Source organism: Nyctereutes procyonoides, unplaced genomic scaffold, assembly GCF_905146905.1.
Source record: "Nyctereutes procyonoides isolate TBG_1078 unplaced genomic scaffold, NYPRO_anot_genome, whole genome shotgun sequence".
Taxonomy (NCBI): domain Eukaryota; kingdom Metazoa; phylum Chordata; class Mammalia; order Carnivora; family Canidae; genus Nyctereutes; species Nyctereutes procyonoides.
In genome coordinates, this window is record NW_026575151.1 from 10,500,123 (window position 1) to 10,525,826 (window position 25,704).

At 40.9% G+C, this 25,704-nt stretch overlaps 1 protein-coding gene across 3 annotated transcripts in view; it reads right to left on the minus strand.

The window, feature by feature from the left end:
• Positions 1–25,704, minus strand: part of FRAS1 (Fraser extracellular matrix complex subunit 1) — a 437,262-nt gene that overhangs the window by 200,710 nt on the left and 210,848 nt on the right. For all 3 annotated transcript variants that reach the window (XM_055313090.1, XM_055313089.1, XM_055313088.1), the window contains exons 15-20: positions 25,305–25,448; positions 20,844–20,984; positions 19,127–19,267; positions 17,516–17,692; positions 2,711–2,851; positions 158–301 (exon numbers count right to left, since the gene is read on the minus strand). In XM_055313090.1, coding sequence (XP_055169065.1) covers positions 158–301; positions 2,711–2,851; positions 17,516–17,692; positions 19,127–19,267; positions 20,844–20,984; positions 25,305–25,448 — 888 coding nt within the window. The remainder of the gene's footprint in view (positions 1–157; positions 302–2,710; positions 2,852–17,515; positions 17,693–19,126; positions 19,268–20,843; positions 20,985–25,304; positions 25,449–25,704) is intronic.

Consider the following 25,704-nt stretch of genomic DNA (forward strand, 5'->3'; position numbering starts at 1 on the left):
CTTCTCCCTCTGCCTGTGTCTCTGCCTCTCTCTCTCTCTGTGACTATCATAAATAAATAAAAATTAAAAAAAAAAGTTTAAAAAAAAAAAAAGCTGGCATGAAGAACCCCACCCTTTAGCTAGTGATTTCTAAAACTATGAAGGAGATCCTACTCACCAGCACAGTACCCCACCAGGTTGAGGAACTGCTCTTCTTTACAGCTGCTCCTGCAGCTTCCACCAGCAAGAGTGACATGAGGGTGACAAGAGATACAGTCAGATTCCGATGGGCCGTGGCACTGTCTGCAGGTGGGGTGGCATTCTAGGGAGAGAAACAAGAAACAGGACTGGAATTAGCACCTCAGCATGTGGATATATGAAGTGTTAATGTACTCCACAAATTACATTAAGAGTAGACTTCAAACACTCATCATCTTTTGAAGATTCCTGAGCAAGCCTGACCTACCCTTAGGCCCAACCAAAAGATGACATTTCTGGTGTCAGTGACAATACCATCCATGAACAGTACCTGTAATCTAGAACCATAAAAGTCAGAGTGATTGGCTACACATTCCAGAGGGCCCAGCATGACCTTCTCAATGTATGTAAGGAAGATCAAGGTCACAAAGCAGGGGCAGCCCAGGTGGCTCAGCGGTTTAGCACCACCTTCAGCCCAGGGCGTGATCCTGGAGACCTGGGATAAAGTCCCACGTCAGGCTTCCTGCATGGAGCCTGCTTCTCCCTCTGCCTGTGTCTCTGTCTCTCCCTCTCTGTGTGCCTCTCATGAATAAATAAATAAAACCTTAAAAAAAAAAAGAGAGAAATTCCTGGCAGGAAAAGGGGAACCATACATAGCAAGGCACATCAATACTTCTCACTAGAATCAGATGCCAGCCAAGCTCTCCCATCAGGCCACAATTTGGATGCCTTGTGTTAGCAGCAACACTTAATTAAAATACAAAGAACAGAAAGTCCTCTTCCAGGAGGTTATCAGGAGCCAGGTTTGAAGTCAAAGCTAGGTTTTCCCCCCAGACAAAGCACCAATTTGCTAACAGGTACTGCCCTGAAAACAACAAGTAAGTCCCTGGAGGTGCAGGCAATGAAGATCAGGACTAGAGGAGTAAAACAAGGTTGCAGCCGCCTTTGCACTGCCAAGGCAGGCAGCAGGAGCAAGTGCATGGAAGGAGATCTCAGAATTTCTCTGCCAAGGATGAGGTCTAAGCCTGTCTGATTCCAAGAGGAGAGGAGGGGAGGGGAGGGACCTGAGCTGGGCAGAGCTTGCTGGAACTGATGACAAAGAACTCCCTTCTGGCACAGAGCTGGTGGAAAGCAAAGGCACAGATTTCAAGTACAGTCAACCGCTTTTGACTTCTTCTGGCATAAGGCCAAGAAAAGATAAGGCGTTATGTAAAACACACACACACACAAATAAATAAATAAAGCGAGCAAGCAAGCAAACAAGAAAATACACTTCTGATTAGAAGGCTAGTATCAGCTATAACCCCTCCTCCATTCCTGAGGCCCAAATGGGGAAAATGCTGGCCCAAAGGATACTCGAGTTCTCAGGGTGATATCCACCTCCCAGTTCTTCCTCCCTGTCAGATTTCCAGTGGCCTGGTGCCCTGCCAACTCAGGGCACCATCCATCTGCTGGTGGCAGGCTGGCAGAGGTGGAGACAGAGGAGAGTGAGAGCTGCTCACTCTTGATTCCCGGCAATTTCACACACGAGACAACCAACTTGGCTAGGGTCAGGGCACACCAGGGCAGATAACAGTCTGCAAGGACAAACCTGATGACAAAGAAACCAGAAACAGTCCCACTGATCCTGAGAGAGAATCTAAAGTAAAGCAACCCATCAAGGGCCCAGAGAGATTAAAAAGGTACTTGGAAAAAGAAAATTCTAGAAGAAATATAATACTGATCTTCAGTCATCTAGATTTGTATTTACATTGGATTTCCTCTTTGGAGTTTGAGGCTTAGATGGACCTAACAAGTATTAATTTATTTATAAAATATTTTGTGCACTTATGACATGTTTCCTGACTCCAGAAACACGTGCCATGCAATTTTATAACAAATGGCTTCTTCCTCTAAGTGAGCCTCAACAGTCTATTTTTAGAAATAAAATAGCTATTATGATAGAATGTGTTTTGTCTTATCTTTTCTCCTATAGATACAAAAAAGCACAGTGCTACAATAAGGTGCTTAAATTTTTAGTATTTTGTCAATCCCAATAAAATTCTAAACTAATTTCAACTAGTAATTTCTAGAATCTCTGTCGCTGAACTATAGAAAGGTGTTGTTAAAAACACATTGGACCAACACATCAAAGAAGAAAATAAATATCACCCTCTCTTTTTTGCTCTCTTAGGCTGTAGCAAGGGGAAGTGGGGCTGAGAACTATAGAGTTATTGCCACATGCCTAGTCCTACACAGATGCATTAGAACCTGCCTTTAGTAGCTTGTCTCCCTAATGAACACCATGAAATCCATCCCTCCCTGTATGCAAAGGGTAAAGCTGACTCCAATTTTTCACTTCATCCATACTTCACTATTAGAAGAACAGAACTTCACTTGTTCCTCTCACTCTATACCTAACAAATTAAAGACAAGGTTTTATAGTCCAACCCTCGTCCCCTGGTATGACAACATTTTAAATTACAGAGCCTGGCTGCATTACAAAGACAAAACAATGGCATAGGGAACATGCCCCAGCATGTTACATACTCACCTGTGCAACTGCCTTCCTGGTTAAAGTATCTATCTGGGCACTGGGAAAGACACTGTCCATCCAACAGCACTTGGGAAGGCCAGCAGGCTGTGCAGTTATGTGGGCTCTTCCCTGCACACCTGAAACAGGATTGGTGGCAAGCTGGAAGATGAAAGATAAAGCAGAGGGGACAATCAGGAAAGCCACCGTATGACAAATGTAGTAACTCTGTCTCTCCTGTTAACATTTCTGGGTTGGAATAAGTTCTGCACATCCACTTAGTTTTTCCAAGGACAGGGCACACATCTCACATACTTCTTTCAAAGGCCGTATCTTGCAAAGCAAGCATCTGTGAGACCCAGATTAAGTAAGGCACAAATGCCACGAAACAGAAGTAACCATTTGCAGAGTCATACATTTCTTTCTTCCCAAGTTCCATTCTCAGAGAATGTTAAATAAAGACCAGGAAGCCATAAAACAGGGCTCCTTCCATCAGGACAGCTCCTCCTTCATCATTAGACAAAGGGCTGTTTATCAGGCTGCTCAAATTACATACAACAGTGACAGAAGATTTACTTACAAAGCTTTAGATGGTGCCTACTCTCTAATAGAGACTGGACATACACAGGTGAGAAGAATCGTCCAACACTGTGAGCTGCTCAAACTAGCTGCATCAACAGACACACAAACAAATAACTGGAATACAATTAATGGGAGACAAAGTATAGTAGAGGTAGTAAGAGCATCACATTGCAGTTCTATGTGGCCTTGACTAATTTATGTAATTTCTCAAGACTCCTACTTTCTCATGTATAAAATGAGAATATAAACTTTACATCATGCATGGGGTACTGTGGACACTAATTGGGTTTGATACATGTAAAGTGTAAAATTCTTAGGACAGTGCTAAGTACATTAACAAGGGCTTAATAAATCTTAGCTGTAATTATTACCATTAAGTACCATGATACAAGTACCCACAGGTGTAAAAAGGAATGTGGAAGCAAAGAGAAAGAAGACATCTCTGCTTGTCTACATCAGACCTTTAAGAATAAAGGGGATCACTGAGCGGGGCACTTGGCGGGATGCTATACGTTGGCAAACTGAACTCCAATTAAAAAAAATTTTTTTAAAGAATAAAGGGAATATTTGTATCAATTCCCAAGGGTGGACAGTGTATTAATCATGCCTTTTCATTTTCTGTATTTCTGAAACTTTGACATCTGGGGTCCTGCAAATCCTGGAGAGACTGCCCTCCCAGGGCCAGGAATTCCTAGAGATAGTAAATGACTAGACTGGAAGAGTATTTTTCATATGCTAACTAGCCAGTCCCTTGTCCACACACCCATCACCTCCCCTATCACTCACACCACTAACTGTAGACAGTCCCTATGCCAAAGCCCACTGAAGTTACTCAAACTAGCCAACCCTAAACTGCTTACCAGGCCTCACTTCCTTTCCACAGAAAGCACAATAAAGGCTCTTGCTTACATTTTCCCCTCATTCCCTCTGCCTTTTGACCAACTCTAATGCTTCCTGGTGTGGCCCCTGAAGAGCCTGCAATGCCTCCTTCTCTTGGGAACTATGAGTAACACATGCTTCTCAATGGCAACTGTCTCCTAATCTCTTGGTCTCATCATATCTGAATAATAATAAAACCTCCATTATGAAACAATTAGTCATTCACCTACAATCATTCATTACTGAGTCTCAAACAGGTCTAGGTGTTGGGGATACAATGTGAATAAGACAAATACCTGATTCTTAACCCATGTGGATGATCCCACATCTCAGGCCACCTTCTGTCCGTCCAGTGGACAAGATCCACAATGGCAGGGACCATACTGAGTCTCCTCTTTTGCCTTTTCTATCCCTTCTATCAAATACTCAGACAGAGACCAGCAGCTTGGAAGAACCAAATGTGATTTTACACCAGTGAAGGTTTCCATTTCTGCCAACCTCCAATAGAAATGCAACATACAGTTTTTGATGTTCCGCTAATATAAGCTGGGATGTCCTGGTCCAGTGGTACTGATAGTTAAATATTAAACTACTGATATATGGGTGATATACACTGCTGTCCTAAGCCTTCTAGTGCTCCTTGAAGCCTCAGCCTTATTACTCTAGCATCCTATCTCATCCATAAACCAGCACCTAAAGGTTTAAACCTCCACCAGGAGGCTTCCAGTACCCTTGTTCCTGAGCTAAAGCCAGTACCCATTTGGATTGGGCAGTAACTTGCCTTACTGGTTGATAAATATTTTTATTCTTATTTACGGATACACTGCAGAGCTTTATGTCTATTTAACAGTATTTATTACTATATGAAAAACAGAGCTAGAGCTCCAATTTTTTTTAAAGATTTATTTATTTATTTATTCACAGAGAGCGAAAGAGAGGCAGAGACACGGGCAGAGAGAAGCAGGCTCCATGCAGGGAGCCCGACGTGGGACTCGATCCCGGGTCTCCAGGATCACACCCCAGGCTGCAGGCGGCACTAAACCGCTGCGCCACCGGAGCTGCCCTAGAGCTCCAATTTTTAAAATGATTTCCTTTTTTATATATTGCCTTGTAAACAATTCTTACTAGCACAAGTCTCAGTAAGAAAATTTGCCCCCAAACATCTTCAAAACCATGGAGAAAATATTTCCTTTTCAAAAACCAAAAAACAAATAAGGTAAGCAAATATAAAGGGAGGGTACATATTAGCCCATTCTGTAAGACACATTTAACACAAACGAATAAAACAGCATGTAAAAGAAAATCAAGTAGTAATATTTCAAAAACCAGCTAAATTACACTGTCAACACAAAGTTTTCCAAGGTGATTTGGGGAAGCAACATACTTAACACATGTTTAGATATACCTATGATAATAATATGTTTATATTAGACTTTACAAGATTGCTAAAATCCCTAGCTCTTCCCATTATACCTCCCTAATAAAAAGGAAATCAAAGCCTAATTGTGGAATTGAAAACTAGGAAAAGATGAATTAATGTCTTACAAGCACACAACGTACTTTATTTCATTGTATTTGGTCACAAAGTCAATGTGATAACCTTGCTCAATGTGAATAAAGATCATTATTGAATTATATAAAACAAGGAAGCAAAGAGGACAAGCAAGTTGAAAGACTGATGGGATAAGAATTCTACAAGAAAGTCCCTTTGTCATCCACTAGATCTTAGATGCCATGGCAAACTTCAGAACTGCTGTCATTAGAAATGTTTAATAACCAAATGGATAATGAGCCTATTAGTTGCTAAGTGGCACAGAGGGAAAATGATATACTGGGTGACCACATTGTCAAAGTATTTTTTTCCTCTACAATGCTCTATTTCTGTAAGTATAGGCATTTGCATCTTTAAAACAATCTCATGAAATTTCAATTCGGTGCCGGTTTGAGAAATGCCTACACTATTTCAGTGACTTTAATGAGGCTCTATCATTCTATGGAAGCTGCTTTCATAGCAGGAGCTCTGGTTTGAAGTCTAAGATCCTTCAAGGAAGACTAACTCCATTACAGGGCATATACGGAGAAGATTTCAAAGAAGTTCTATGAATAATTTCCCCATGTAATACTACATTTTTAGAGAATGGCTTTCCAGTTGATGGCTAAGTATATTTCTGAAAAAGCATAACAGAGCAGCTTAAGCATTAAAAAGTGTTGGCATTAAAAGTGTTCTTAGATGATTGTAAAGTCTAATCAACCTGACTCCAATAAAAATTTTACCTAAAACAATTAAAACATCAATTTCTGTTCTGTTCTATTCTACTCTTATTCTATTCTATCCTGTCCCCTATTTAAAATTCAGACAACAGAATGCCCAGGTGCCTCAGTCAGGCATTTGCCTTCCACTCGGGTCATGATCCCAGGGTTCTGGGACTGAGTCCCACATAGAGCTCCATGCTCAGTAGGAAGTCTTCTTCTCCCTCTGCCGCCCCCCCACTCATTCTCTCTGTCTCTCATAAATAAATAAAATCTTAAGAAAAATAAATTTCAGACAACAAACACTACTACTTTTTTCAATGATATAAAAAGTGGTCCAGCATCTCTACTTTCATATCATATAAAATTTTCTGACTTTTCAAATCAAAAACAATTTTTGAAGTAGATTTCTCTTGAATTATGATGTAAATATCAAAACTCCTCTAGGAGGGAAGCCTGGGTGGCTCAGCGGTTTAGCGCCGCCTTCTGCCCAGGGCCTAATCCTGGGGACCCAGGATCGAGTCCCATGTCAGGCTCCCTGCATGGAGCCTGCTTCTCCCTCTGCTTGTGTCTCTGCCTCTCTTTCTCTCTGGGTCTCTCATGAATAAATAAATAAAATCTTAAAAAAAAAATCCTCTAGGAAATACAGTAGGAGTACTGTGATAAGGGATGAAAATTGAAATGAGTTACGTCAAATACAATCAATCTCCCCCTTTCCCTCACCCTCCTTTTCCTCTTCTCTTTCTCTTGCTTTTTTTCTTTTTAATAAGCTGAACATTTACGAGTAAGAATCACATCTTTCCCATATCTGTGATTCCTATAGTACCTAACAGAGTCATATCATAAGTTCTCAGTCAATGAATTCCTGCCAATTCAATGGGTGAATCTGTAGGTAGGTGGGCCAGTGGGTGGATAGGTGGATGGAACACTGGCAACACATTCCTCTACTCCTCCAATTTCTTTGATCATTTTCTTTCAGCCTCTCTCTGTTGATGTCAGGAATATTGGAGCTTCCCAAAATTGCACCCTTTGCCCTTTCCCTTCTCACTCTTGGCAAACTTATCCATAGCTTTAACTCAGCCATGCTGGTGAGTCCGTAATTTATGTGTACAGCTATGGCCTTTACTCTGAACTCCAACCACACAAATCTAACTGCCTAGGGGATATCTCTATTTGGTGTTTCATTGGTATCTCATCCTCCTCATTTCCCAAATACTACTCATTATCCACTTCCAAGTTAAGCCCATATTTACTTAATGCAAATTATGGCATCATATTCCTCCTGTCCCAAATTGCATTTATTGTCTACCTCTAGCCCCACATCCTACCCACTGCCTCATCTTTTTTTTGTATTCCTTGCCTCACTTGGTAGTCACACGATTTACCAAGACACTCACGCTGAAAATCTTGGACGTTTACTTTCCTATCACCACAACCCATCCAAGACATGGTGATTTTTACTTCCTAACTCTCTGTCAAATCTATCCCAACTTAACCATCCTCATGACCCCTTATACCTTAAATATCACTCATGATGTAGATTAGTGCAGCAGCTGCCCAACCAGCTCTACTTTTTCTCCCCATTTACCTGCTGCACAGGTAAGGGATTGATTTTTATAAGATGCAAATTGACCAGATTATTCCTCTACTTAAAAACTTCTCCAATACCAATACTGTCAACTCTAAACTCCTTAGTGTAGCACATAAAGCACTTCATGACATGGTTCACCCACATGTCTCCAGTATCATTCCCATAATTTACCACTTTGGGCTTTATACTGCAGGAATACCAAATGCATTGGACTTCTCCAAATACAACATGCCTTTGAACCTGCTGTTTCCTTGACTTGAAGTGCCCTCTCCCATCTTCTGCCCTGGTGAATTGCAATTAACCTTTCAATAGACTGATGATGTAGTTTTCTCTGCGGATCTTTTCTCATACTCTCTCCCCCCAGACACAATCAGTCTCCTCTGTTCTCTCTGGGGGATAGAAAGATGAAAAAGATTAAGACCATGCTTTAAGGAAAGCATGATCAAAAAAAAAAAAAAAAAAAGGAAAGCATGATCAAGTATGGGAGGTTGACATGTGAACCAGGAATTAAAAGAACATGAGGCAACTTGCACCTTGTGCCTACTGTCATTACAGTGTTGGGGAGCAAGAATTTCCTGACATCTCAAGGTCCTTCTAGCTGACCTCAGAATCAAACTGACATGAGACAGATTAACAAGAGAAAATCAGATTTAATAGTACATGTATGGTGAATCCATACAGACATGGAAATTCCAAAGACAGGCAAAATGAGGTATATATGTCATTCTAAACTAAGGAGGAGGGGTTAGGGGCCTGAGACTTCAAAGGGAAGGCATGCAATCCTCAGGAGGATGAAAGAGAATGTTAGGTAAACAAATGTTTGCTGGGCCAATCAGAAACAATCGGACATACAGAAGACTTTCATCAAACAGACCTTGTAGACCTCCCTGTCTACCATACCCAAATTATATCATGAGAGCTATGCTGATAGCTCTCTTCCTTCTCCATATAAATTCTTTTCAGGCAGTGGTGGGGAAGGTAAAGAGCTTTTCCTGAATCTTCTGGGTTTTGAGTGCTTTTTAACTCAAAATAATCTTTATGCCAAAGCGGCCATCTTGAAACAGTGGGTCCTCGGCCCCTACAACAGCATATTGGTAGTCACACGATTCCTGGTTCTTTCTAGCACAAGTCTTATTCCTGGTTCAGATGTCAACCTCCCATACTTGATCATGCTTTCCTTAGGGTATGGTCTTTATCTTTCTCATCTTTCTCTCCCCAAAGCTGAGCACAGTCATTTTGTAAAAACAAGAAGGGAAAAGTGAAGAATATTGAACACTACCAAAAAGCATGCATTTGCACAGCTTATGTCAGCACTCTGGGGACTACATTAAAGAGTGTTGCTTAATATAGATGCCATATATTTTATTCAATTAATGCAAGGGGGTCCCAATTTCATAAATGCTCTTAAGCTAATCAGGCAGACTCCTGCCCTTTTATTTCTTTAATTAAAACTCTGCCTTGTGGCCTTTGGTGAATCTTAGCAACAGCTAAATAGACTAAAATACCCACGATATACTTTTTCTTCTGATTCACCGAAAGCAAGTTAATTAACTGACCAAAATAATTGGTGAACTTCCTATTTAGAGAGAGGAAAAAATGGTGTTCCAGCCCAAGATGGTGATATGGGAGGCCCCTGAGCTTACTTCCTACCACAGATACAACAAATCTACAGCTACACATAGAACACTTCCCTCTGCAAGAAATCCAGAAAGTAGTTAACCGGTTGAAGGACTCCTACACATGGGGCAAATGAGAACAAAACCTATATGGAAACAGGTAAGGAAGGCTGGGACACTCTTGCCATGCCCACCCCCACCCCCAGGGCCATAAACAGGAAGAAACTCCCAGCTTCTCCCTGAGGAATGAAGGGTTTAGAGTCAACATGAGATGCCCCAACTTTTAAGAGTTCATGGAGGGATGGGTCCCTAGCTCTGAAAGCCAAAGGGGCTTGCATCCACAAAACCCGTAAGACTATAGAAAGTAAAGAAACATTTCATTCATTCATTCATTCATTCATTCATGAGAGATAGTGAGAGAGAGCAGGAGCAGGGAGAAGAGGAAGAAACAGGCTCCCCTTCAACAGGGAGCCCCATGTAGGGCTCAATCCCAGGGCCCCGGGATCATGACCAGAGCCAAAGGCAGACACTTAACTGATGAAGCCACTCAGGCACCCCTAAAGAAACATTTATTAATGGACTCACAAGGACAGGTGGTGGTTATTCCCACCGTCCCCCAGACAACAGCAGTAAGAAATGCCCATTCTCCCTCTCTTTCCCTGAAAGAGACCTATTTGTATATCTTAAAAACTGCCAACTAAGGGTGAGGTTTCTAATTTAACACACACATAGAGGCCCACATCCTGTGATCCTCTTTGGAGACCTGGGCAGTGGACACGATATCCGTGCTCTACCTCTGCCCTGCTCCCAGTCACTAGTGTCTTCCTGCAAAGATCTGATGCACATGTCTGGCACACCCTTAACAGCCTGGCTCTGGTAAGTCAGTGAGGTTTGAGTTCACTGGTTCAGTGGGACTGTATTAAACAAAGAAACAGTTCTTAACCGGCTGGTTGTCACTCCCAGGCTCAGTGCAGAGGGAGCACACAGAAATACCATCTCCCAGTGTTCTCTTGAAAGAGGTATATTTGCATGTTGTAAAAGCAATTACTTGAGGCTCCAGTTTCAATCAGCCAGCATCTTCCCTGCTGGCTGAGGTCCTCCCCTTTGGGACACTGACAAGTCTCAGCACACCCTCAACTACTGGGGGCCACTAAGAACAAAGAAGGTGGCACAGACAATCACAAACGGTTCGAAAAACACTCAACCGCTAGAGCTGGTTGAACAATAAATGTTCAGAGAAAAAACTGCTAGTTGCCAGGCAGGAAATGGATAAAAGTAGTCAAACTATGTAAACTCCCATATAAAAGTCTGAGGATGTAATAATGGACAGCATGGTGACTATGGTTAATGATATTGTATATTTGAAAGTTACTAAGTGATCATTTCCCAATATATACATATATTGAATCATTATGTTGTACACCTTAAACTAACACAATGTTATATGTCAATTCTATCTCAGCAAAACTAAAAGAAAAAAAAAATTTTAATTGATACCAAACCTGTATTGACTCTGTGTAGTTTTGCCCCCTGCAGCAAAACCCAGCCTAGAGAGGCAATACTGTCTTTAAGACTGAAAAAGAAGGCCTGGAAAAATTCAGTTGCTAAAATTTCCCTGATGTTTACCTGACTAAAGCTCCATGATTATTATAAGTATAATGAGTAGGATGTCACTGCAGGAAGGGGAGCCACTGTGATGTTTATTACCTCTGTGTTCTTTAATGCAGTGTATCTACTGAACATACAATGTCAAAAGACATGTTAAGTAAAATTCATTATTGCAGCATAAAGTTCACTTTTAAAAATTTATAATTCCCTCAAAATTAGATCATCTTGAACTCTCTTACTGAACTGTGTGGGAACGGAAAGAATCCACCATTCATTTGCCACAGAATCAGGGCAATTACCTGGCTAATCTAATCATCCTGACCATGTTCAGATCCGGTCCTGGTCACCACTGCCAAGTTGCTGACATGGTGCATTACTAATTGAGATGGCCTGGCCTGAAATTCAATTGTAAAGCTCTAGTGTGAAATGAAGTACAAGAGATCCAGGCTTGGAAAGAAGGAAATATTTCCTGAGCAACTATGTCCTGTATTAAAGCTAGGATCCTCGGTTGCTAAATCATTCGTTAGTTGGTTCTTTTTAAGCCTTACATTCTTCATCTGCAAAATGAAAGTAAATGTAAACTTACAGAATTTTTTTAAAAGATTTTATTTATTTATTTGAGAGAGAGAGAGCACACATGAGCGGGGTGGGCAGAGGGGGAAAGAGAGAAGCAGACTCCTTGGGGAGCAGGGAGGCCCAATGCAGGACTCAATCCCAGGATGCAGAGATCATGACCTGAGCCAAAGGCAGATGCTTAACTAACTAAGCCACCCAGGTGCCCCAAACTTACAGAATTTCTAACAAAATTCTTGGTTATAAGAAAGTTATAAACTATTAAGTGATACATATATATACACACAGATGTGTATATAAACAACTGTAAAAATCTATGCCAAAAGATTAAAATCTCAAGATTGAAGGGTTATAGGTAGGATTTACAGATAAAGGATACCTAGTTAAATTTGAATTTTAGATAAACATTGAATAGCATTTTAGAATACCTCAGGCAATATTTGGGATATATTTACACTAAAAAATTCCTTTTTTAATCTGTTAAATATTTTTATTTCTTAATCCTGCATTTTTATTCACTAAATCTGGGTAATCTAGTAGTAGATGTTTTTGTTTTCTTATTTTTCTTACCTATGTTTTTTAAAGTCTCTGTAATATGGACTATGCATGCAAAGAGAAGAAATAAAAATTGAGATTTTTTTAAACTGTTTTAGTTAGAAGCATAACAATGATAAAATAATATATACTTGCCCTTTTTAATGAGAGGCTTTGCTTACTCACATATGGTCCTTGGACCAGGAGCATCAGCCTTACCTGGAAGCATGCTATATATGCAGAAACTCAGACCTCATCCTACATCTACTAAATCTGAATCCACATTTTAACAAGATTCCCAAGAGATGCCTATGAAAAGCTCTGTTCTACAGAGAGCTCGACTAAAATTTAAGGCTACAAAGTAGTTGAATCCTTTAAAAAGAAAAAAACAACACTTCAAAAGCAGTGTAAAGAGAATCTGAAATGACTGAGTGACCTGACCTGATCCTAGGAACATTCTCAGGAAAGAAAAGAGGCCTCCCAGTGACAAGAGCTCCAGGTCCTTTGTCTTGTGTATCCACCTTGGGCTGCCAGGTATAGCCTCATGGGCTGCACAGTCACTAAATGACTCCAGGAGCCACCCCTCATAGGAATTACCATGAGAATGGTACCCTGGAATTGTATAAGATAGCAGCCCCCTACCCAGCTCCACCCTGGAGACTTCAGATAGATTCATGAACTTAGGGAGGCCTGGAAAACTAGTGGAGGGGGAGATGAATAAAAAAGTAAGGGATTAAAAAAAAAAAAAAGTAAGGCAAAGAATGCCTGAGTGGCTTAGTGGTTGAGCATCTGCCCTTGGCTCAGGGCATGATCCCAGGATCCTGGGATGGAGTCCCACATCGGGCTCCTTGCATGGAGCCTGCTTCTCCCTCTGCCTGTGTTTCTGCCTCTGTGTCTCTCATGAATGAATGGATAAAAATCTTAAAAAAAAAAAAAAAAAAAAAAAAAAGGATCCCTGGGTGGAGCAGCGGTTTGGTGCCTGCCTTTGGCCCAGGGCGCGATCCTGGAGACCCGGGATCGAATCCCATATCGGGCTCCCGGTGCATGGAGCCTGCTTCTCCCTCTGCCTGTGCCTCTGCCTCTCTCTCTCTCTCTCTCTCTCTCTCTCTGTGACTATCATAAATAAATAAATTTAAAAAAAAAATAAAAAAAAAAAGTAAGGGATACCTTTTTGATGTTTGGAGGTTTTGAAGGGATTGAATTTTTATTATTTGTTCAAAGGAGTTGATGGGTATTTCCTGTTTTGTTTTTTGTTGTTGTTGTTGTTTTTTAAATAAACTAGACTCTATCAATGCTAACACAATCAGTTAAATAGGTGAGGTGAACTCTGGATCACATTACTAAAATTCTTTTAGTTAACACTAAATGTTAATATTGGATAAACATGCACAGTTTTGGTTGACTACTGAAAATGCCTCCACATGGTCTTTCACAATTGGTAACAGACTGTCTTTTGTACCAGCACTTCTAGGCACATTTTGCAAACATAGAGGCCATGCGGGGGGGGAAAGCGTAACGTCAGAGCTCTGTCTTCTGAAGTATCCACTCTCACTTTTGAGAATGAGCCAAAAATCACAGGACAAACACATGCCCATGCCCACCCACCCCCTCACCAGAGCACCTTCTGTTTTGGAGTCCACCTTAGCCCACCTTTTTTTCTTCCTCATTATCCTGCGGTGGGCTGTAGAACACAGATCACTAGCCACATACATACCATGGGTTTTGCTGCTGCTGTTGTTTTTCATTTATTTATTATCTGTTTCCCTCACTAGAATATAAATTCCACGAGGGTAGGAATTTTGTCTGACTCATTCATGAGTGTACCTCCAGCCCCTAGAAAATGCCCAGCACTGATGGAACACTCAATAGACACTTGTAGGAGGAATGAATAAAAACAGGCTGCCCTCCAGCTACTAATAAACAATGTCCTCTTTGGTCCTTGTTTGTTAATTTTATATTTTTTCCTTCCTTCAATCATAGACGTGGATGTTAGTTAAATAGCTTGAGTATTTTTGTTTCATCTTCCACTAGATAATTCTTGGGATTGTCATGTGTCTCTGAGTTGAAACTTTAATGATAACTTCTGACACCACTTTAGACTTTAAGTAAATTGCTTCTTCCTATAATGCATCTGTTTCTTGCTTTCATTAGCTACAGTAATATTCTAATCGCTCTGTACTGCAGTCTTACAGAGTGGAAGAGGGAGAGTTCTAGAAAACAGTTGTTTTTCTCTTCTTTATAGAAAAGCACTTGAGATCAAATGTGCTTTAAAATAAACCCTCAATGGTACAGCCACAAAAAAAACCCTTCAACCTTTTTAAATGTTCTGCAAGGAAGCAAGGGTATTTCTAGGAACACATGAGAAGGAGAGCCCAATGCAGTCTCATAGGGCTCCCAAGCCTGATTACATAGACAACACTTTGGCAGAATTGAAAATGGAACAGATTGTGGGAAAGGAGAAAGGTTTCTAGAGATATGAGATGAGTGACAGGAAACACATCCATCAACACACTTAATACTCAAATAGGCCTGGAAACAATTGGTGGTTGCACTCAGTTTCCCAACAGAGTCTTGGGCAACTCAATTAACCTTTTCTGCCACATTCTCTCATCACTTATGAATTGAGTATAGCAATCTACATATCAGAGACTGCACAAGGATTTATTTATTTCTTTTAAAGATTTTATTTATTTATTCATGAGAGACACAGAAAGAGAGAGAGAGAGAGAGAGAGGCAGAGACACAGACAGAGGGAGAAGCAGGCTCCATGCAAGGAGCCTGATGTAGGACTCGATCCTGGATCCCAGGATCACACCCTGAGCCAAAGGCACTTGCTCAACCACAGAGCCACACAGGCGACCTTGCACAAGGATTTAATAATAAATGTGAGTAGATAGCTATATAGTGTGATACCTAATAATATGTGAACTAGCATAAAATCATGAGACCACAAGGGACTCCAGAGGTCAATCTAGACCTTTCATATGGGACCACAATTAAACCATTCCACAAGAATTAGACTCTAATCCTCTTTAAAAGGTGTCTCTTGGGGATCCCTGGGTGGCGCAGCGGTTTGGCGCCTGCCTTTGGCCCAGGGCGCGATCCTGGAGAACCGGGATCGAATCCCACATCGGGCTCCCGGTGCATGGAGCCTGCTTCTCCCTCTGCCTGTGTCTCTGCCTCTCTCTCTCTCTCTCTGTGACTATCATAAGTAAATAATAAAAAAAAAAGGTGTCTCTTATGAAGAAGGGATTCCCAGAAAACTCCCCTTTGTTGAGGATGCTTCCTTAAATTTAAGATGTTCCAATCCTGTAGTATTAGTATGTTGTGCTTTTGCCTCATCAGTGACCATAACACAATAACAACATGGTTTAGAGCATGGACACAGAAGTCAGGCTGACTTAGATTCCACTGGACTCTACTCTGTGCTGGATACATGACTTTGAACAAGCTATAGCCTTAATTTCCTGAAGCCTCTACTTCTCCTCTAAAACAGCTGTCCCACTCACCCCATAAGGTTGGTACCAGAGTTAAGTGAAAAACAAGTGAGATACTTCTCCTAGTGACTGGCTCATGGTGTGTACCAAATCAACAGTAATATTATTTTCTGGCTGAATAACTCTGTTCACTCTAATTTTTATTTGTAACTTAATTTTACAAGTGTTAATCATTTTTGTTTCTCTTTTCTGATCCATCCTTGAATTCCCTATTTTTCATTTTTAATATAGTGTTCAAAATGCCTGGAAGAGGCTAATTATGCTGAGTAGCCTGCGAAGATTTCTTCTTGATTTCTCCCAGGATCAGAGGGAAAGGCTGTGTGGTGTGTGCCTTGGGAAGGCACTGGGACTCTTAGCGACAAAGATTCCTGTATTTCAGAATTAGTTGTGGAAACAGAGCCATGAGAGTTTAAGGGACCACAGAGAGTATAGGCAATGCATATGTGGGTGGAAACCACCAGTGTATCTGGAAGAGTAAAGACTCTTCTTCTAATTTCTAGGCACTGTGTAACTTCCCTGGAGCATGGTACAAATCAGGGAGCAGGGGATTATTACCTCTATAATGTTATTGAACACGAGTATTTGGACTGAGATTTCTAACTATGGGGCTTCACTATTTACCAAGAACTTTCACACTCCTAACCTCCTTTGATCCTGGCAAAAAGTCTATATGAAAGATAATTATTCCTATTTTAATGCTGTGAATGCAAAGGCTCAGAAAGCTTAAGTGTCTGGCCTGGGATCTCTGTATTCCAAATCTGCATACTTCCTACTATGCCATATGACTCACTGTGTCAAAATCTTTTAACTTAATCTTGATATCTGTCATTTCCATGTGAGAGTATATTCCAATGTAAAATTGGATATTGCAGGATACAAAATTGAATCTGCAGCATGCTTACAGTTACATTGTAAAAATAAAACCTCAAAGCTATGCATAGGAAAAGATTTGGATATATTACAGCAAAATGGTAAAGGCAAATACCAAAGTAGTAGAATGTGATTGATGGTGGGCAGATTATCTTCCTACTTTTTCTACAAAGTTTCCTTTAATGAACATATGCTACATTCATAATGAAATATGTAAGTATTTCATTTTTTAAAGTAGCTTGAGAGTCAAAAAAATTCAACCAACAGCAAGGCAACTTGTTACAGGAACAGAGACGGGCTTCCCTTACCTCCCTCCAAATTATATATATCTCCCTTTTATCTCCTCAGTCAATCGTAGATGACCCGCTATTGAGTCAAATTATTCAGGATGGTATCAATTCTCTGTAGATGATATGCAAAGGCAATCCCAAGAATCAACTTCTAAATTTTGACAGAAGTCCAGATTTTACCCTGAAGGGACCAATTCATATTCATTCAGGGTAGCAAATTAGAAGAAATAATAAATGGAATTCTACAATGAGCTCTGGGTCTTTCTTAGCTACTCATACTGTGTCTGAAATACTTCCTGTCAGGAACTTCTTAGAATGTAACTTTGGGGACAGTGGAGTAAGTGGAACCAGCTCTCTAAGATTATCTATTATTCACCAAGGGAAGGAGAATATCAGTAGGGGCCACTGCTTGGCATGTCCATCTTCTGCGCCATCTGCAAGCATCCTGGAACAATTCTTACATGAAAACAAAGGCTTTGTTCTTGCCTCACAGGATCTCTCAAGAGCAAAGCCCAGAAGGTATCCTGCTTGCTCACCTTCACACAGCCCGGTGTTCTCCAAGTAAAACTGGGCTCTACACTGGGGCAGACACTCGCCAGAGGTGATGTTCGCCCCAGAGAGATGTTCAACTTGCAGTCCTTCATCAGGCTTCCTACACTGGGCACAGTGAGAGGGCTCTGGACCCACACAAGTGAGGCAAGAAGAATGACAGGCTGCCAATAAGAACAAAATGCAGAAAACAATCCGAGGGTCATATTACATGTTACAACCAAGGGGAGTTCCTAATTAAATCTAAACCACTTAGAAGAGTTTGCCAAATACATCTGATCAGAAAATTGCTTTCTAGTGTTCTATACATAGTACAGGGTGATAATATTTGTGAGAGGAACAGTGAGGGTGATACTAACTAGTCACACATCTCTCAGGTTTTATAAGGGCTGTCAAGCTAGAGCATGAAAAAACCCAGCAAACTGGACAATATTGGCTTGGTTCTCCAGATACACATTTACTGAATGGTGTTTTAATATCATGGCCACAGTTTTTATTGAAGACTTTAAGAAGCATCCACACAAAGGCCATCACTATGTTTTTTGCAAAGATAGTCACTGCACTATTGTCCACTATGTCAGCCATCACCCACCATATAGGCATCCAGGCAACAAAGTCATCCTAGAATTTATGTGAGGAAAGGCTGCTTTTCTAGACAAGGAAGAGCCCCACTTTGGAGGAGCAACAAGAATTTGACGATCCGTCACAGTTTCCTGTTTTCCTTGGCTACTGGTTGAAATCAGAGCCAGAGTACTAGAAGTATCTCATGCCCACATTTTGATATAATTAACTCTTTACAAGAGCTCTTTGATATAACTAACTTTGATACAACTAACTCTAAGAGAGTGCAAGAGAGTGCTTTAAAAGATTTTCTCAATTTTCTTTTTCAGAATATTTCTTTCAGCTGCCCTGTTATATATACATACATATATGTATTTAAATAAAAATATAAAACTATATGTATATATTTGAAATATATAACAATTTATGCATATATAATATATATAAAGATATATACATTCTTATAATTATTCTCAAACTCTTTTCCAAGGTGCCCTACATATAAATACATATAAATTAATTTCACCTAATTATATTGTTTGCTCCCAATGTTCTAGTTTCAAAAGAAAATGATCCTGCCCTCCCAATGAGCCCAAAGCCCTTTTGGCAAACAGCTATTCAAGACTTTCCATTTCCTTCAGCCCAGAGGCATTGCTACTAACTCCGTTTGCTTGGCTATAACATTAACAAAAAACGTTCTTCAGGGAAATACAAAATAAAGACTAAGAGAAATATTAGCAATGCTAGGAGAACAGGGAAAAAGAGGAAATAAGAGTTTGGTTTTGTTTTAATGTACGGTAAAGAAAATGGCAATCCTCTCAAAGATGGCCAGAAAAATTGTTAATTTTGGGGTGTCATCACAAATATCCCAATGTGATTTTTTTCAGATTATCCCCTGGCAATGAAAGAGAAAAGAACATAATGCATGCATAGCCATATAAGATACACTATAGGGAAAAGTGCACTGAAAAGGAACTCAAAAACATTGTCCTTGTGACAGAAACGTCTCTTAAGAATGCTAGTGACACCAACAGTACCTTTGCAGACCCCATGGTCAGGGTAGAAGCCCTCTCCACAGCTGGAAAGGCAGCGGCCTTGGCGCAAAGCCTGGGGTTGGATGCAGGCTGTGCAGTGTGAGCCCGTGGGTCCAGAGCAGCTGGCACATGAATTATGACAAACTGAGGGAGAGAGTGAGAGGGACACCATGGAACCCAAATGATTAGAGACCCTACTCTCGGCTGGGCTCCTTATGTGCCACGAAGCCCCTCCTATATCACTCTCAATCCCATTCAGCTGTCACACCAAATCAAGGGGAAAGATGTTTTAGGAGGTTGTATTACACCCATAACTGCCCACAGTGACCCTTTACCCATCTTTTATCCATGTTCTATTATTAACTACCCTTTATTTAGTGTTTATATTTCTCCACTATTAAGTGGTGTATACACTTTGCTGCATTTAATCTTCATAGCAATGATGAGGTTTTGCAGATGACAAAACTGAAGTCTTAGGAAATTTTTTAAAATTCATCCAAGATCACAGAGCTAATCAGTAGCAAAACTGAGAGTTAGCCCTCAGTCTGTCTGAACCTAAAACGCCCTACCTGAATAGGGAAGAGTGAAAAGTTGATGCATCTGAGTGCTGGAAGCACCAGAATTTTGGCTGGCTTGTCCACTAATTTATCTATCTCCTTAGCCAAGTCAGGGTCTCACCAGGCCTAGGTTCCTTGGCATATGCACTGTGAGGCTGGACTGAATGATCATTTAAGATACTTCTAGGTCTGAAATTGTAGGATTTTAAGTAAGAATTACATTAAACAATCTTTACATATGACAGTGTCAGACCAGCATCTCTGCTGCTTTAGTCCTGGGTGATAACAGTGGGACATCTCTGATTCTGATTTACAGATGGTACCATGGCCTGTCCGAGGGGACAGGGTTGAGATACTAGAAGACTGCAGAGAACAATGAGCAAGAGCTGGGAGAGGGGAGTGTGGAAATGGAACGAGACCCTTGGGGGCAGGATGCTGTGGAATTGGGTGAGTAAAGAGGTTGGCAGACAAGAGGGAGATTGATAAGGCCGTGGGACAGATCTAAGTATTCTGCCACTAACCCACACTATAGGTGTAAGTGAGAATACATATGTTTCTTTTGGAGGAGACGGGTAACTAGGTATCCCAGGCAGCAGTAAGGTCCCCTAGTTGTCTGTAAGGAAAGACACAAGTGTATATAAGAAGAAATTTATAAACTCTCAAATAAGAATGTTTCATAGTTAAAGTCGTATAAATCTGAAAGAAACTATATAAATAGCACATAAGACCAAATTTTCAGTAGATACAGACTTTGGCTTTACAAGCTCAAACATGATTTATTTTTTATTTTATTTTTGTGATATGTTGTTGCCCATATATGCCACCTAAGAAATGATTCTGTTATATCTACAACCTAAGTTACTTATGGTTTATGAGTACACAAGGACTATATGAGGATCTTAAAGATGTTCTTTGGTCTGAAAAGGATCAAGTGATTTCTAATGATGATTGATACGCATACATCCTTTACTTAATCACTTAAGTCCCATAGCATCCACCCACTCCCACACCAAATACACGCAGGTTCCATAATGAAAAAGCCATTCCTTTTCATTTGTCATTTTCCCATCATATATACAAATTCCCAAGTGAGTAGCAGATAGTGCCGAGTGTTAAACCCTTTTTGATGATGACGATGATGACAATGATTACCCATGTCTTACCTTTGCATCTGCCAGTGGCCTCAGCATAGTAACCACCAGGGCATTCAGCAATGCATTTCCCATCATGCAATACTGTCTTCTCAGCACAGGTAAGACACCTGGGACTATTGGGACCACAACTCTTACAGGATTGGTCACAAGCTAAGGGGGAGGAAATCCACCAGAGAAAGTAATGAGCAAAGGGAGGAGAGGAATCTGTTCTTTACAAAGTTCACAGTTGGTATCAACACGATAATCACATTCTCTGGCTGCTCAGCTGAGTTCTGTTTCCTTGATTCCAACATTTCAAAGTACTCTGTGCTTTGTTTTCACAGTGAAGGAAAAACAGATAATTATTCATTGAGCCAAACATAACTAATGCTCTGAGGCACACCCACCGGTGTATCCAATTTAATATGTGATTTAAAGTCAAAATAGGCTTGGAGGTAGGGACACCCATCCAATAAAGCTGAAAATATTCTCAAACTCATTAATAATCATAAAATGCAAATAAAACAGGATGTCCCAGTATATCTATTAACCAGAAAAAAAATCTGAAGCTTGATAATTCCAAATGGCAGAAGGATGTGGAGATGAGACAAGAGTCACACTTGAGAGTATAGATGCTGGTGAACTACCTGGCATTACTTAGTCAAATAAAGAACATGGACAGTTAAGAAACTGACAGTTCTGCTCCCAGATTACCCATCTCAGGGAAACTCCCACACAGGTTCACGAAAGGGTGTGTTTGAAGCTCTAGGGACATCATGGGGATGGAGGGAAGTGGGGAGTCTGTCATGAACAGTGGATGGGTGAGCTATGGAGGATGCAGCCCAGGAAGTACTAGGCAGCAGCGAGAAGTAAAAGGCTAGATGACATAGCAACACAGGGGACTCTTAAAACATAATAAAACATTAAAAAAAAGAATAATACGAACTCTATAATGCAATTTTTTAAAGATTTTATTTATTTATTTACAACAGACAGAGACAGAGAGAGAGAGAGAGAGAGAGAGAGAGAGAGAGGCAGAGACACAGGCAGAGGGAGAAGCAGGCTCCATACAGGAAACCCGACATGGGACTCAATCCAGGGTCTCCAGGATCACACCCTGGACTGAAGGCGGCGCTAAACCACTGAGTCACCTGGGCTGCCCAACACAATATTATTTAAGAAAAAAAAAAAAAGATGTATACACTCAAAAGAATACTCATTTTACATGAGCCCATAAAAACAAAAAGATTCAAAAAATTAAAACAGGGGTGCCTGGGTCGTTTAGTCCGTTGAATGTCTGACTCTTGGCTTTAGTTCAGGTCAGGATCTCAGGGTGGTTAGATCGAGCCTGGTGTCAGGCTCCACGCTCAGCACACGGTCTGCTTAAGATTGTCTCCTCCCCCTCACAGATGAGGGCATCTATGGGTGAAGCAGTTATTTAAAAGGAGGGATTGCATGCATGCATGCCCTCTCTCTAAATAAATAAATTAAATATTTATAAAAAATTAAAGAGTTCCCTTGGCAAGGAAGGAAAATTAGTATAAAATTAAGGAAAAAGAGAAGAAAAGAGAGAAGGAAGGGAGACAGAATGCTAACATAAACCTCTAAACTTAATTTGATTTATTATGTTAGCTAGAGTTAGAAAAGCCCTTCAGAATAGCACAAATACCTAAAAGACTAAAGAATGAGGAGGTTTTTCTCCTTTGAATTTCCCCAACATTTATATCTAACATTTATAAAACTCAAAGCATGAACCACCAATGAACTTGGTTGCTGTAAATTTTTTCAGCCAGGGCATACCACTGTGTAAGACAGGTTGTGCTGGATTTTTCTCAGCACTTGACTTTGAGATTTCTATAGATATGGGCTGCTCAGTTATAAATTATTAAACCAATACCAGCTGGTCTTTATCTTGAATAGCACTAAATTGAACTGGAAATAAGTCAGCATTATCAGCATCAGACATTTTAATTAACATTCTGATACCAATCAGGAACTTGGTTCACTGATGTTTTAGAAAATATTTATATGAACACTTCTGAAGGAATCTGATACAAACTTAAGAGAACTCTTAAGAATTTTATAAAAAGTGTAAACTGCAGTGTTTATCAAAAGCCTGTGGGTCAATGTCAATGGTATCACAAAGTCTTGCATCATGCTAAGCACACAGCAGGTGGTCATTAATTACTTGTTGATCAATTGATTCCCTGGCTGACTGTGGGCAATGGCCCATCCGCCTATCCGGAAGTTTTTTTTTTCTGATGCTTTGTTTCAAAATGTATATAGATAGTATTTCAGATGTATACTCTCTCCCTAAGCACCTGTGCAGTAGTCTTCTTTTTTAATTCATCCAGTCAGCAAGGAGCTCTGGCTTTCTTCATCCAACCTCTCAGCCCAAGTAGATTTCACCTCTCACTCCCTCAAGGCTCACACTAATCCCTCATTTTTTAAAATCCCTCCTTTTAAATAACCACTTCCCAAGCAAAAGTTGCTTTCTCAATCCAGATATACCATCTCAGTAGCAGATCAGGGTCACCAGCCCTCATCAGTGATAGTAGCCACCTTCCTTGCGGACTTACAGGCTACATGCCTTTAGATTAGTGCAAACTTGACATCTGCTGACCTTTAGAGAACACATTTGGCTTAATTGAGTAGGAAAGTGATGCTGGCAGAAAAAGATTAAAATACAGCAGCCTGGCCTTTCTTTCCTTATTCTCTCCTGCATCCACACAAAAGCCACCTGTGACTTGTTCACATCAAGTGAAATTTTTCACACCAGTGAGCTGATGGATCTCTGCACAGCTTTAAGCAAGCAGCTGCCAGGGACTATCTCTCTTCTCCAAGACAAGTGGATTTGTCAAGTCCCAAAGATTATCTCATTTTTGCTGTTGCCCTGCTCAGTAAACAAAACAAAGACAATAACTCAAGAAAGTTCTATGGGCTGCACATTTTTATTGATTTAGTGGATTTTGTTATATATAAAAAAAGTCATCACAGCCTTTCTATAGGTATGACCATCACAGTAAACTCAATTCAAAGCCATTCACTCTCAGGTGCCTACCTGTGGCTGAGCCAAAGGGCAGTAGCTGATCCAAAGGCTCACAGGAAGACAGGGAGAAAGGGGCAGAAGAGGATCAAGGTAGAGAAGGAGAAGGGAGGGAGAAGTAGCGGAGGTGCATAGAGAGGTATCTCATTATAGCCAGTAGAACAGTTAGGAGGCAGGTAAGATCTAAAGCCAGAAGATGAAGGCTTGAATCCCAACTCTGCCCCTTATTAGCTATGTGACCTTAAGCAAGCTTCTTAACCTTTTTCTCATCTGAAAAATGAGGATGATAATAGTAATTACCTCCTGCAACTGTTGTGAGGAATAGACACCAAACACAGCACTTACACGGTGCCAGGTACTGTGCTAAATGCCTGCCTGTATCAACTCAGGCCTCCCAACAGCTTTCTGAGCTGGGTGTGTGTTAAAGTCACGCTGCTACTGGGACAAATCACCATGAACTCAGTGGCTTAAAACAACACAAATTTATTATGTTAGAGGTCAGAAATCCTAAAGTCAAGGCATCAGCAGGGCTGCATTCCTTCTGGAAGCCCTAAGGGCAAGTCTATTTCCTTGTCTCTTCCTCAATTCTAGAGGCTGCCTACATGCTCACTGCCCCTTCTTGGCATCACCCTGACTCCTGCTTCTGTCTCAAATCTCCTTTTCAGACTCCCACCCTCCCTTCTAGAAGGACCCTGTGGTTACACTGGCCTATCCAGGATAGTCACCCTCATCTCAGGATCCTTAACTTAATTACTCCTACAGAGTCCCTTCTGCCGTCTAAGGAAGTGTATTCACAAATTCTGGCTATTAGCACGTAGACAGCTTGCAGGGGCCATTATTCTGTCTACCACAGTGGCTACTATTACTCCTGTCCTACAAAAGGGAAACTAAAACATGACAGATTATGTAACTTGCCCAAGTTACTTTTCTGCCTCAGTAGGTTAATGCTTATAAAGCACTTGGAAGGAAGCACTACACTGGGTTAACTCTTGCCACCATGCTGTGGACATTAAAGATAGAATACACGGTAACAGCTTCAGCTTTAAGTCAGTGACACCAACACAAAGGTAGGTCAGCCACTGGCAGGTCTAGGAGCATCTTTGTCTCCATGCATATTCGGAAGGCAGTCTGGCATGGATGTAGAGTTTGGAACTTAGAAGAAGGAAGCCCAGCTCTCCTTACAGCTGTGAGTCTGGAGCAAGCAGCCCGAGTGTCACAGGATGAGGCTAGAATGAACACCCTAACCTAAAAAGCTCTTGTGAAGTGGGGGTGTGAAAGGCGATCCTACCAGTTGGAAAAAAAGTGTTTTATAAACTACTGAAACACTATCAATGTTAGCAGTCATTTGCATATTTGTTGAGTAAAAGAAATGTTATATGATTTGAATAAAACCAGGGATGCTGGAAGAAAAAAAGATGCTCTGGTATACAAAGCCAGGTACTTACCACTGCAGATCCCCTGCTTGTTGTAGAACCCGACGCCACAGCTGCTCTCGCAGCTGCCCTCCTTCAGCACTTGGAGGGGGTCTCTGCAGCCCATGCAGTGCTTTGCTGTCGGACCCCAGCAGGCAGTACAGGACTCATGGCAGACTGCAGGCAAACAGCAAAATCAGTGAATAATCTACAGTGGAAAGGAGTGGTTGAGATTTTTCTTCCAAAAGTTTTAGAATTCATAAGGAGGCTATTGGAGCCTTCATTCCTAAATCTCTATGCACATATATATACCGCAGGAGAACAGCCCCCCCCAAAAAAAAATAATATTTCTGTTGGCCAGAAGTACAACTTCAGTCAATTACTGCAAGGAGACTTGCGACAAGAAATCAGAGGCTTTGAGTAATGGGAATCA